This window comes from Hemiscyllium ocellatum, chromosome 11 (assembly GCF_020745735.1).
Source record: "Hemiscyllium ocellatum isolate sHemOce1 chromosome 11, sHemOce1.pat.X.cur, whole genome shotgun sequence".
Taxonomy (NCBI): domain Eukaryota; kingdom Metazoa; phylum Chordata; class Chondrichthyes; order Orectolobiformes; family Hemiscylliidae; genus Hemiscyllium; species Hemiscyllium ocellatum.
The window spans coordinates 58812272-58825668 of record NC_083411.1 but is presented as its reverse complement, the minus strand read 5'-3'; the positions used below and the strand labels follow the sequence as shown (position 1 = coordinate 58825668).

The window sequence follows — 13397 nt, the reverse complement described above, 5'->3', positions numbered from 1 at the left end:
ATGGAATGTTTAAAGTCAGGGAGTTGAATGAGGCCAGAATTTGAAGAATGTAGATGTCTTGGAGGATGGTAGTAGTGGAGGACACACAGAAATAAGGATGGTCAAGAAAATGGAGGGTTTTGAAATGAAGGATAATGGTCAAGTCAATGTACACTGAAGAGACAGATTTCAGGTGAACAGAAACCTGTAAGTTAAATGTAGGCAACAGATTTTTGGCTAAGCTATCATCTATGAAGGGTGGGGGATGGGACACCGGGCAGGAATTCAGACCTCAATATAATTAAGTTGCAGTAGAGTGTTTCAGCAATAGATGAGTCGAGGATGGAGTCAGGCAATAGTATTGAGGTGGGATATAGGCAGTCTTAGTGATGATGTGGATTTGTGGTAGGATCTCTGGTCAAATGTGGTTCCCAGGTTGCAAAGTCTGGTTCAGCCTCAGCTAGTTGAGAGCGAGGTGGAATTGGTAACTAGAGAACACAGCAGGACTTGAAGATAATAGCTTTAGTCTTTCTGGTATTCAGTTTGAAGAAATCTTCTCTCATCAGTACTGAATGTGAATCCAAAGTCTGACAGTCTGGAGACATTGGAGGTTGGAATGGAATCATAGTTCAATAATTTCTTTAAGAATTTAATTTGGTTATGAACTGAAAGAGCAAGATTGATTATACTGTAGCCATCTGGTCATCTGTGAAATGAGCAAACTTTGAGGTACAATACTGACCACGTTTCAGAAGTAGCTCTTTAGCATTAAAGCACTTTGGAACATCTTTTGGTGATAAAAAATGTGTTGTCCTAATGCTGTCGATTTCTTTAATGCACATGAACAGTATACAAAAGCAACCGAATCTGCAGAATAGCAAACAAAACATAGAACAAAAATTATTGATGTAGGCTTGTCGGTCAACACTTGATTTTTAATCTGATTTTCAAGGTAATATCCAAAGTCTTGTATTCACTGCGTAATGGATGAAAGCATTTATCCACTAAAGGCCAAATTCTGCAGTGAGGATTGTCAAGATTCATGGATGATAACTGAAATAAGTCAACTCCGAAAATGCTTTTCCATTTTTGCAAGTCAATGTATCCAGCAATTAAAAAAGCTTTCAAAAGCTTTTAGACATTGACAGAACAGGACAGACAATAGATGTTGGAAAGGGAAGCAAGAACGACTGCTAATTACAATGGGCTCTGTTCCTGCCAATGGCAGAGGTACTGGGAGATATGGTAACCCCCTCGACCTTTATGTCTGGTCACCAATTAGTTCTAGTCAAGAAAGTCCATGGGCAACCTATTCAATCTGCTAAGGTCTTAAGTAATCAATTATTGGCCACTGATGAGCGTCAAATGACCACCTTCGATGTCTCTCTCTTTACATTCCTGCTGGTGTTGGTTTCCCTGGAAAACCAGGGTGACCTCGCTGCCGGATTGGGAGGGGGGAATCTCCAGTTACCCCAAATGGCATCTACCTCTAAACTCCCTGACCATCCCCCATTGCCTTCCCACACTGTGACAAGAAGATAAAGAAGACTTGTGTTATTGCAGCTGGATCTGATGATGAGTAGGCCTTGCCTGACTTCAGGACTCAAAGGCTGCTAGCCTCTGATTGGCAGGCAGTTTCTGACAACCCAGGATACTAGCACTGAGCCCAATGAAGGGCCAGGAAACTCGCCCAGGCTTACCAAGTCAGCTCTGACTGTCTTCTCAGCCAAGGGCAGGGGTACATTACTCACTACCGAAAGCCAGTGTGAGAAAAAAGAGGAACTTCATGCCTTCTGAGTCGATATATTAGGCACCAGGATTGTGGATGGTGCATAGGTTTGAACAATTTATAGAGCAAGAGATGTAATGAGTGGATGGAGGAGGGGGTTTGGACAGCGGGTGGAGAAGGGGTTTGGGAGGGTGGGTGAAGAAGGGGGTCGGGAGGGTGGGTGATGAATGGGCTTGGGAGAGAGAGTGGATAAGGGGTTTGGGACAGTAGGTGGAGAAGGGGGCTGGGAGAGTGGGTGAAGAAGGGGTTTGGAGAGTGGGTGGAAAAGGGGCTGGGAGAGTGGAGGAGAAGGGGGCTGGGAGAGTGGATGGGGACGGGGGTTTGGGAGTGGATGGAGACGGGGATTTGGGAGAGTGGATGGGGATGGGGCTTTGGGAGAGTGGATGAGGACGGGAGTTTGGGAGAGTGGATGGGGACGGGGTTTGGGAGAGTGGATGGGGACGGGGTTTGGGAGAGTGGATGGGACGGGGGTTTGGGAGAGTGGAATGGGGACGGGGTTTGGGAGAGTGGAATGGGACGGGGTTTGGGAGAGTGGATGGTGACGGGTGTTTGGGAGAGTGGATGGTGACGGGTGTTTGGGAGAGTGGATGGGGACGGGGGTTTGGGAGAGTGGATGGGGATGGGGTTCGAAGAATGGGTGGAGAAGGGGGTATGAATGTGGATGGAGGATGAGGTTGGGACACTGGATAGAGCAGGGGGTTCCCACAGCAATGGAGCAGCAGATGTAGACTGTGGATGGAACAGGGACTGCAGACTTGGGCAGTGAGTAAGGCAGGATGTTAGGGATGATTTAACACTTTTTCCTTCATATTTCTGCAGTGCTTATTATCATGTTGCTTCGGAGTCTTCTTAGATCGTAAGAACATAAGGAACAAGTGGAGAAGTCGGCCATTTAGCTCCCTGACTCCTATCCTGCCATTATGCAAGATCATGGATGATCTGCTCCAGCCCTCAACTCCTGTTTCATGCTCACGTCTTAATATTTTAAATATCTACCTAGAGTTTCTTTAAATACTTTCTGGGATCTCAACTCCACAACTCCTTGTGATCGAGAATTCAGATATTCACCTTGCTCCGGGAAAAGAAATGTTTTTCCATGTCATTCTGTAACTATGTCCCCTAGTTTGAGATTCCCAAACAAGTGGAAACATCTTCTCAACATCCAGCCTTTCACGTTCCCTGAGAATCCTATATGTTTCAATCAGGTCACCCCTCATTCTTCTACACTCGAGTGAATAATGGCCGAATCTGTTTAGCCGTTCCTGAGAACTCAACCTCTTCGTCCCAGGAATCAGCCAATAGGAGAGGATTTTAGATTAGATTACTTATAGTGTGGAAACAGGCCCTTCGGCCCAACAAGTCCACACCGACCCACCGAAGCTCAACCCACCCAGACCCATTCCCCTACACCAAACACTACGGGCAATTCAGCATGGACAATTCACCTAACCTGCACATCTTTGGACTGTGGGAGGAAACCGGAACACCCGGAGGAAACCCACAGACACGGGGAGAATGTGCAAACTCCACACAGTCAGTCGCCTGAGGCGGGAATTGAACCCAGGTCTCTGGCGCTGTGAGGCAGCTGGGGATAGGTAAAACGACCATATATCTTCAACAGGAAATTCAGAAAGGCAATAAGAAATTAATTTTGTTTTCCCTTTCTACTGAAATTTGAAAGGATATCATCCTCAGCTTGAAGTCAAAGTTATCCATCCGTTGCATTTTGATCTGGTTTTGAAGGAACGATACACTATCAACAAGATCTATATCTTACATGATGATGAACTCATTGAGCAGGTACGTTGGGGTTTCTTTGAACTGTTTACATGAGGGAGTGATATCCTTGAGAGTTTGCAAGCTTTTAAGTAGACAACTAAAGTTACCCACATGTTCATCTACAGAATGAAACCCTTAACCATCCTCTGTATCAGTTCTGAGGAAGGGTCACTGGACCCACCGGGTCACAATAACTCTGATTTCTCTTCACAAATGCTGCCAGACCTGCTGAACTTTTCCAGCAACTTCTGTTTTTGCCTCTATATCTGTTGGCTTTGTTACCTAACATTGGACTGCTGTCCAAATCTGGCATTTTGAGTAGTTTGTTCCATTTGCTGCAGCCTAAAGAAAAGTTCTGTTTTTGGAGACTTTGTGAATGGAATTTGAACAAAGCAGCATCTCTTGGCTTTATCAAATTCTGGTTCAGAAATGCTGATCAATATTACACAACATAGGAGTGAAGAAGATGTCTCTCTGCATTACCTATGGTATTTCCTGGTAATCACTTTTCTGGGAAGGCAAATTGTACGTTCACTTTGGATAAAAAATTAGATTGGATATAGGAGTCAAGCAGTCTTCTCACAACAATTCCAGGATATTGGTGAGGTCACACCTAAACGACTGTTTACAGTTTGGGTCCATCTACCAAAGGAAGGATGTAACAGCAGAAGAGGGGCTGTGACCAGTCAGATTGGTTCCTAGAATGAGGTGGTTGTCTTATGTTGGAAGGTTGAGTAAATGAATTCAGTGTTTCTTGAAGTTCAGAAGAATGCGAGGAGATAGAATGGAAATCCATGGGACTGTTCTTAATGTCCCATATAACATAAAATATGACAGGTAGCTGCCTTCCTGTCCACTCCAACCTGCTCCTGATAAAATGAAGGTACGTGAGTGAGTGCCAACATCAGCAACTGAACTGTATTTTTAAAAGAAATTAACAGGTATTTGGAATTGTTAACTTGATCTAAATATTACATTGGCAGTGCCATGATATACTTGGCATGGGTCAGCTCTTTTCTTAAGCAGACTGGTTAAAAGATGGGAGGAAAGAGAGTGGTGGTCCATCCTTCTTCGGGTGGCGTGTCCACATCGAGAGCCTTCCCCTCGGCTGTCACTCCCCACCTTTGTAAGTTCCCATATGGCTGGTGAATCTCGCACATAGGGTCACTCACACTCTCAGAATGAGATGCTGCCCAAGGAGAACCGGGATGGAGAGTTGAGTTGTGAATTTTTGGAAAACTGTATTTTGGAGAGCTGAGGATGGTCTGACATTGAGCCTATTCAAGGTAAAGGGTGGCAGATTTTTGTGTTCTAAAAGAACAAAGGGATATGGAGATAGTACAGGAAGGTGAAGTTAAGGTACATGTTAATTATAATTTTGTTGAATGGTGGAGCAAATGGCCTGCCCCAGTTCCTAATGCTTATATTTCATCTGTTCAACTGCAAAATGTATGTAAAAATTGATTCAGCATGGAAATAACAAGTTTTATTGAGACTGCTAAAATAGCATTGCATTGCAAGTAATTAAAGAACTTGGGGATTGGGCCTCTATTTAACAAAGGAAGCCTGGGCTGATATCAACAAATTATCCAGAGAAGCCCCCCTCCTCTGTATCACAACACCACACAGTGCGAAATGCTTCTTGTTAAAACATAAGCTTAAAGAAATTTTTTGTTGATTATTTCCACAGTGTGACAATAAGAAGGTATTTCCTGATATAAATTTTTTCTACCTTGTCACAGGTGGTCCAGAAGCGAGAGCCCCGTGATTATAGGTGTCTCTTCAGGGTTTGTTTCCTGCCAAGAGATCCACTTGTACTTTTACAAGATGATCCAGTTACTTTTGAATACCTCTACTCACAGGTATCTATTTGACATGAAGGATCATGGTAAGCCCCTTCTCACAATCATGACTGACCACACCAAAAAAGGTTCTGTTTCCCAAGAGCGATAAAGCCGGAGGACGTATTCTGTGCTTAAAGTGGAATATATTCAAAACTAATACGCTGAAGTACATTAGGGAAGATTATGACCTTGTGCTAATATCACTGGACTATTAATCCAGAGACCCAGCTAATGTTTTAGGAGCCTCAGAACAAATCCTGCCACTGCAGATGGTGGAATTTGAATTATCTGGAATTAAGGGTCAAATGTGGATTGTTAGGAAAAACTCATCCAGTTCACTAAAATCCTTCAGGGAAGGAAACTACATACATGTGACCCAGACCCACAGCAATGTGGTTGACTCTGAAACCACCCTCTGGGTAATTAAGGGATATGGTCAGCGATACCCTCATCCCCTAAATGAATTTTAAAAATATTTCGATGAGGACATTGGGGAACATACCTCTAAGGGAATGGAGTAAATCAGCTTGGGCGATTCACACAAACATTAAATAGATTACTTTCAGACAATAGCAATTTTTGATAAATCATATAAACATGTCATTTGATAAGTGTGGCTGGTCTAGGAGAAATGGGTGACTTTGGATCTGCCAAAATCCCCACCTCCAGTGGTTTTGCACACCTGTCTGTATCTGTTGTAGATTAATAGTTAGGGATGAATTACCGTGATTAGTTAATAGTAATATTATCATTGTACAATTAACATAGCAAGATTGCAGATGGTGAACTAGATGGACTTCATTTTCATACATCCAGCAATTTCGGTATTTGTGAGATGTTCTGTATTCATGGTTAAAATTATAGTTGACATGTGGGGGATTGGCAATTTGAGTTTTGTAGCAGCTAGAGAAAGTGAGGTGGTTCTCTGCAGAGCAGAGAAAATTAAGGGGAGATTTAATACGGGTGTCTATAAATACAAGCGGCTTTGACTGAGTAAATGAAAAGAAACTGTTTTCATTATTTTCACTTTGGTTCCTAACCTGAAGGCACTGGTTTAAGGTCAAAGAACAGTGGGCAGATGAGCAATGTTCCCTCTCAGAGGTCCTGTAGATTTCAATGACTTTCGGTTCTGGAAGATCCTGCAGGAATTTCAGAATTCCATGCAGCAGAAAAATAATTTATGAGAAAGGAGGTGAAAGTTTATATTCAGTGTGTTATAAACTGAAATTCACTGCCTGAAAAAGAATGGTGGATGTAGGTTTGACAGTAAGATTTGTTTAGTGTTTGTAGATAATTTCTGCTCAACCTGTTTTTGAAATTAATTCAAGGGATCAGGGCATCACTGACTAGGCTAACATTTGTTACCCATTCCGAATTGTCCAGATGGCAGTTAAAAGTCAAACCACATTGCTGTGGGTCTGGAGTCACATGTAGGCCAGACGGTAAGGATGGCAGACTCCTTCCCTAAGGAATGTTCGTGACCTAGATGAGTTTTTCACCAACAATGGTTCACTGTTATCATTAGACTTTTAATTCCAGATTTTTATTGAATTCCAGTTTCCAGCATCTACCATGGTGGGATTCAAACCCAGGTCCCCAGAACATTACCTGGGTCTCTGGATTAAGAGTCCAGTTGTACCACTAAATGATCACCCTCCTTCAGAGCTCAGAGGTGTTTTTACACACCTCTGGAGCAGATGGGACTTACAGCCAAAACTCCTAGCTCAAAGGTAGGGACATTGCCACTGTACCACAGAGCCTTTGATTAGTTTTGGATACGTAGTTGTAAAGAAAATATGTAGAGCTACAAGGAAAGAACTAGGGTGTTGGTTTAACTGGACAGATCGTTCAAAGAACCAGCAGCAACACAATGCACTTGCGAAGCCAAGACAGACAAAGCTATGGACCAAGTGCTGGAAAAGGGGTTTTTGACAAGCGCATACTTGATGGACCAAGGGGCATTTTTCTGTTGCATAGTTTTATTCTATTCTGTAATTTTGTGAAAGCATTTGTAAGTGGTGGCAATTTGTGTGGATATTTTCTAGATTGCTGTGTGATGCCTTTAGTAATCTCTTTTACAGAGTTGCAATGATGTGCTGCTGGAGAGGTTTGCGATGGAGATGAAATACAGCACTGCTATCCATCTCGCAGCACTGCAAATTCAGGAATGCATCCTCAGCTCCAACCATTCTGAGAAAGTCTCCATGAAGTACATTGAGTGAGTCAATACATTGGGCAGATTGAACTGGGCAATGCTTCAGCTGCACCTCACACCACACTATGTTCGCACAGCACTATATGGACTTCTTGATAGCAAGACCCCTGTTTCATAAGCCATCACATCAGTCAGACACTTTCTTAGTGAGCTGCTTAATTGGCAAATCTTCCCATTAATGTGATCCTTCATTAGCTAGTCTTCCTTTTATTGAAACTCCTTATTAACGAGATTCTTTATTAGTCAGTTTCCTTGTTAATAAGATTCCTAGCGAGTGAGACGTTTGTTTGGAGGAACTTGCTGTTAGTGAGGCATTGTTTGCATGAGTTTAGCAACTAGACCCTTCATTAAGGACACTCCTCATTGACAGCACTCAGTGTTTGTGAAACTCCAGGCTAGAGGAACTTCTCAGTTATGAGTTACTTCACTAACATGTCATAGAATTACCCCTTTAAGTGGAATTAATCTTAGATTCTTATTTTTAGTCTTCTACTTGAAGACTAACTCCTTGGCACTTCGTAATTCTTTAAATTTCATCCAGACCCAATTTTAAATTGGGATAGGAATGGAAGTCAACTTAGCATCAATCTCTACTGACACAAAAACAGGCCCAGACACCTTTCACTCCCAGACCCTGTCAGTGTGACCTCAATAGCTGTAACAGCAGTCCACTGATAGAGTCATAGAGATGTACAGCATGCAAACGGACCTTTGGTCCAACCCGTCCATGCCGACCCGATGTCCTAACTTAATCTAGTCCCATTTGCCAGCACTTGGCCCATATCACTGTAAACTCTTCTTTTTGATATACCCTTCCAGATCCCTTTTAAATGTTGCAATTGTACCAGCCTCCACCACTTCCTCTGGCAGCTCATTCCCTACACGCACCACCCTTTGTGTGAAAAAGTTTCCCCTCAGGTCCCTTTCAAATATTTCCCCTCTCACCCTTTGGTTCTGGACTCCTGCACCCAGAGAAATCACTTTGTCCATTTACCCAATCCGTGCCCCTCATGATTTTCTAAACCTCTATAAGGTCACCCCTCAGCCTCCGACGCTCCAGGGAAATCAGCCCCAGCCTATTCAACCTGTCCCTATAACTCATACCCTCCAACCCTGGCAACGTCCTTGTAAATCTTTTCTGAAGCCTTTCAGGTTTCACAACTAGGAAGCAGAAGTGCAGTATTTGGTATATTCTTCCTGAGAAAACAAGAATTTTTTTAAAAATCCAACATGCATTGAATATTTCTAGCCAATATTTATTGCTCATCAAAATCAGGTTTTCAATTCACATTGCTGTGTGTCAGCTATTGCTGTGTACAAATTAACTGCAATGTTTCTTTTATCATGACCGTGACCATATTTTAAAAGTACTTTATTAGCAATAAAGCACTTTGGGTCGTCCCAAGGTTCTGAATCATATACAGGGATCCCTGATTTACAAACGTCCAACTTAAGAATGCTCATACAGATCATTCTGCTAAAGCGTGCATTTTGTTAATGTGAATTCGCTATAACATAATTGACGAATTGGGGACACTGTTTCTATAGTGTGAACTTTTGTGTATAACACGACCATGGCCCCATTAGTTTAAATAGTGCTGCTATTACGTGATTTTCTTATAACACAGGTTTGCACGAGAACAGAACAATAGCGTTATAGCAGAACTGACTGTACTTATGAATGTGTTCCATTACATGTTCATAACTTTAACGACCAGATATCCAAACATTTCCTGTACTTATGAATAGCTGCTTTCCATTGTCCTGTATTGTGTGCTGCCATGTGTACAAACCAACTTGTGAACAAACTCCAGAATGGAACCCATATGCAAACCAGACACTCCCTGTATTGGAAATCACTATGGCAACTGTCACAATGTAGTTGCAGCTTCAGATCACCAGATGGCTCTATGAGGTAGGGTTCTTTGTTCCAACTCCACCTTCATTGTGCATAAGCTGCAACTATTAATTAATTGAACATGGGATTTTAAAACAAAATCACTCATAAATCATGGGTGATGCTGGCTGGCCCAGCTTTTCTTGCTCATCCCTTGTTGCCCTTGAGAAGGTGGCGGTGAGCTGCCATCTTGAACTGCTGCAGTCCACGTACTGTGGATTGACCCACAATGCCCCTAGAGTTGGAATTGCAGGATTTTGACCCAGTGACATTGAAGAAATGGCAATAGATTTCCAAGTCAGAATGGTAAGTGGTTTGGAGGGATAGTTTCCAATGTCACAAATATCATAGCTCTTCTGGGAGTCAGTACAGACACAATGGGTGAAATAGCCTTTTTCTGTACTGTACAATTCTATGATTGAGGTGAAATAGTTTTAAATGCAACCTTATTATTTTCAGGATGAATTGGGGAATTGAGAATTTTGTCTCATCAACTGTACTTGACAACATGAAAGAGAAAGATATCAGAAAGGCCATTAACTATCACCTTAAGAACAATCATAGTTTGATTGCACCAGGACAAAAGGTAATTCTTTATAACTGGCTATCCAAAGGTAAAAGTGAGTTTTTTTAAAAAATCAATCTTTACTGCTTTCCACCCAATCACAGATGCTCTTTCTGCACATACCCTTGAGTTTTTTTATGCCTTGTTTAAATACTGTTACATCTCAAAGTGCTCTCAGTTCTGACAAAGCATTCCCCATGTTAACTGTTTTCCTCCCTCCAATCATGCTACCTGACTTGCTGAATATTTCCAACTTTTTCAGCTATCTATTTCAGATTTACAGCTTTCTTGGTCGTTTTGCTGTTTTATAAAGTTGTGCTGTTGCATAAACCATGACTCAATGTGTAGCGCACTTGCCGTTTGGTCAAAACATTGTGGATCAGGTCCAATTCTGGAGACTTGAGAACAAGTAACTTGGTTGATGTTGCAGTGCAGTAATGAGGGCATGCTGAAGTGCTTAAGGTGCCATCTGTTGAATGAGTCATTAAACCAAGGTCCCTTCCTGCTCTCCGGAGATTTCATAGAATAGAATCCCTCCAGTGTGGAAACAGGCCATTTGGCCAACAAGTCCACACTGTCCCTCCGAAGTGTAACCCACCCTGACCCATTCCCCTATCCACGACTCTATATGTACCCCTGATTAATGCACCTAACCTACACATCCCTGAATAATATAGTCAATTTAGCGTGGCCAATGTACCTAACCTGCACATCTTTAGATTGTGGGAGGAAACTGGAGGAAACTCGTGCAGACACGGGGGAACATGCAAACGCCAGACGGACAGTGCCCCGAGGCTGGAATTGATTCCAGGTCCCTGGCACTGTGAGGCAGCAGTGCTAACCACTGATCCAAGAGCACAGGAGTATTTCAAAGACTTGGACAGTTCTTCTTGTGTCCAAGAGAATCGATAGCTCTCAATTAAGAGAACAAGCAAAATAATTATCGTTCATTTACACATTACGATTATGGAATCTTTTTACTGCACTGTGTACAATACTGATCACCATATGTATGGAAGGATATTAATGCATTGTGATTGGTGCGGGGCTTTACTAAACTGGACCTGTATAGGAGTTTAGATGAGTCAGAGGTGACTTCATTGAAACATGTAGGAACATGTGAAGAGGTTATTATCCCAAGTACAAAAGTTTCTAGTTTTATATTGAAGGGAAAATATTTCCCTTTACACTTTAATACTGTTGCTAAAGCAGGGCGGTGTAAAGTGTGAATGTTCTTTGCCTTCTAAGAATCAGTGAAATATTTATTTGTTACTTATTAAAGCCTCTTAAATATGTGTCTGAGTGACATTCCAGATCAAATCTGTATTCGTGAAGTATTAAAGGAGGAGAAAACGAACTTTTGCTGCTTTCTATGTTTCCATCTCCTGATGCTGTTAGCTCATTCCGAGTGTTTGGTTTTGCTGCCATTATTCATTCCTTGGTGATTTGTCCAAGTGGCCTTTCCTCATATGGGAACCTGGTCGTGAATGATTGCTGTATTCAACTGTAGAGGGCATCACAATGAAGCCCTGTCATACCCAGAGACAAAAACCCCATAAAACCGGCAGATGACACATACTGGTCTGCCCCTCTTGTAATCAAGCTTCATCAAGGGCCGAAGGGCCTGTTCTGCACTGTATTGAAATTAAGCTTCATTGTGTCCAAGGATCACAATTCTTTTTAAACTCGCTATTTTCTCCATTTGTCTCCACCTTAAATCCAGCCTGAGTTAATGGCCATCATCTGAAGGGCAAACACTGAACTTTTATCCCTTAACCCAAGATCATTGAGGCCTATTTAAAGGAATGAAAGACGTGTACCTAACAATATACTTTTTCACAAAAGAAGTCACAAATACTTCAGACCAAGTGACCCTGTTTTGAAATGTTGTCATTGTTATAGGACAGGAATCCTAGCAAACAATTTCCACAAGACAGGCTCCCACAAACAACAACACGATAACTAACCAAGGTACCTTGATAAAATGTTGGCTGAGTGGTAAATATTGGCCACTACTGTACTTACCATGGAATCTTGTTTAATTCTCTTTGTGGAATATCTCACATCTCAATCAAAGGATGGCAACTTTGTCCCTGAAGAACATTAATGAAGTTTTCCCAACAATTGGCAATAGATTTATGATCATCACTAGACTCTTTAATTCCAGATATTTACTGAATTAAAATTTCACCATTTTCCATGGCAGGATTCAAACAGTTCACAGGGCATTATCTGGGTCTCTGGATTAACAAAACAGCAATAACAGCACTAGACTATCACCTCCTCTATCAGTCAGCCAATCATTAATGCGTGCCTGTAAAGTGCCTCTCATCCTAAGTGCTTCAAGTTAATCTTAGCACCAGTGCAGAATTATCCTTTATCTTGAATCACCCTTCAATTTTTTTATCCATATACTGCATTTTAATAACACTTTTACAATCCCTCTATGGTCTCATACATCTCTAGGAAACTTTTCCTCCTTGACCGACAAGTCCATATCCTTTTAACCTCATCATGTGTTTGCCTTTTCTGCTGCTGTATTCCTCAATAAGAGACTTCAGTTGTGTATTTTCCTCCACTGCTTCTGCCTCTCTTTAGACATCCTCCTACTCAGCTGTGAAGTGATGTAGGAAATTCCACTGTAACCAGCACTATTAAGTTGAAGCTTGTTTGTAAAGAGTGCTTTAAACAAAATTGCTTTTTTGGGAAATGCAGTTTCAAAGCTGCATATTTTATAATTAGGTCATAAGTTTTAATTAAAGCTTCTCATATTGTAAGCCCAGTTAAGCATTTCAATATTTTTGTGTATGAAAGATTAAAGTTGATCAGCCCCTGAAATTGCTCATCATTATCTATCAGCCACTTTGTGATCCCCAGCGTTAACTGCAGACGTTCAGGACATTACATTTTAGGGAGGAAAACCAATTGTTCACAATATAAAGAATATCTTTGATAAATTGAGCTTCATGAATATACATCGATTATTTGATATTAAAACTCTTTTTTTTTGTAAAGCAGTTATTTAAATCCATGCAGCAAAGATAAAAGATAAAATGTATTCATCACATGGATTTTCCATTAATTTCTTTCAAATCAGAGGAAGTGTGCCTTGTTGTTTTATGGTAATAAACTCAACTGGATTAATTTGTTAAATAATGAAGTCATGGAATCAAAATGTGAAGATGGCAAATTAAATAGACATCTGAAAATTTAGAACTATAATTATGTCTGGGAAGGAAATGCTGAAAATCATGGTATATGCATTGAAGGAGAGAGTTATTGTAGGGTCTTTATAAACATGCAAGATTGAGTTTAAAGAGGATGTAACC

At 41.4% G+C, this 13397-nt stretch overlaps 1 protein-coding gene across 1 annotated transcript in view; it reads left to right on the top strand.

Annotated features, from left to right (window-relative positions):
* Positions 1-13397, top strand: part of LOC132820021 (FERM and PDZ domain-containing protein 1-like) — an 87843-nt gene that overhangs the window by 63246 nt on the left and 11200 nt on the right. Inside the window, 1 exon segment of the mRNA XM_060831948.1 lies at positions 9963-10089. Coding sequence (XP_060687931.1) covers positions 9963-10089 — 127 coding nt within the window.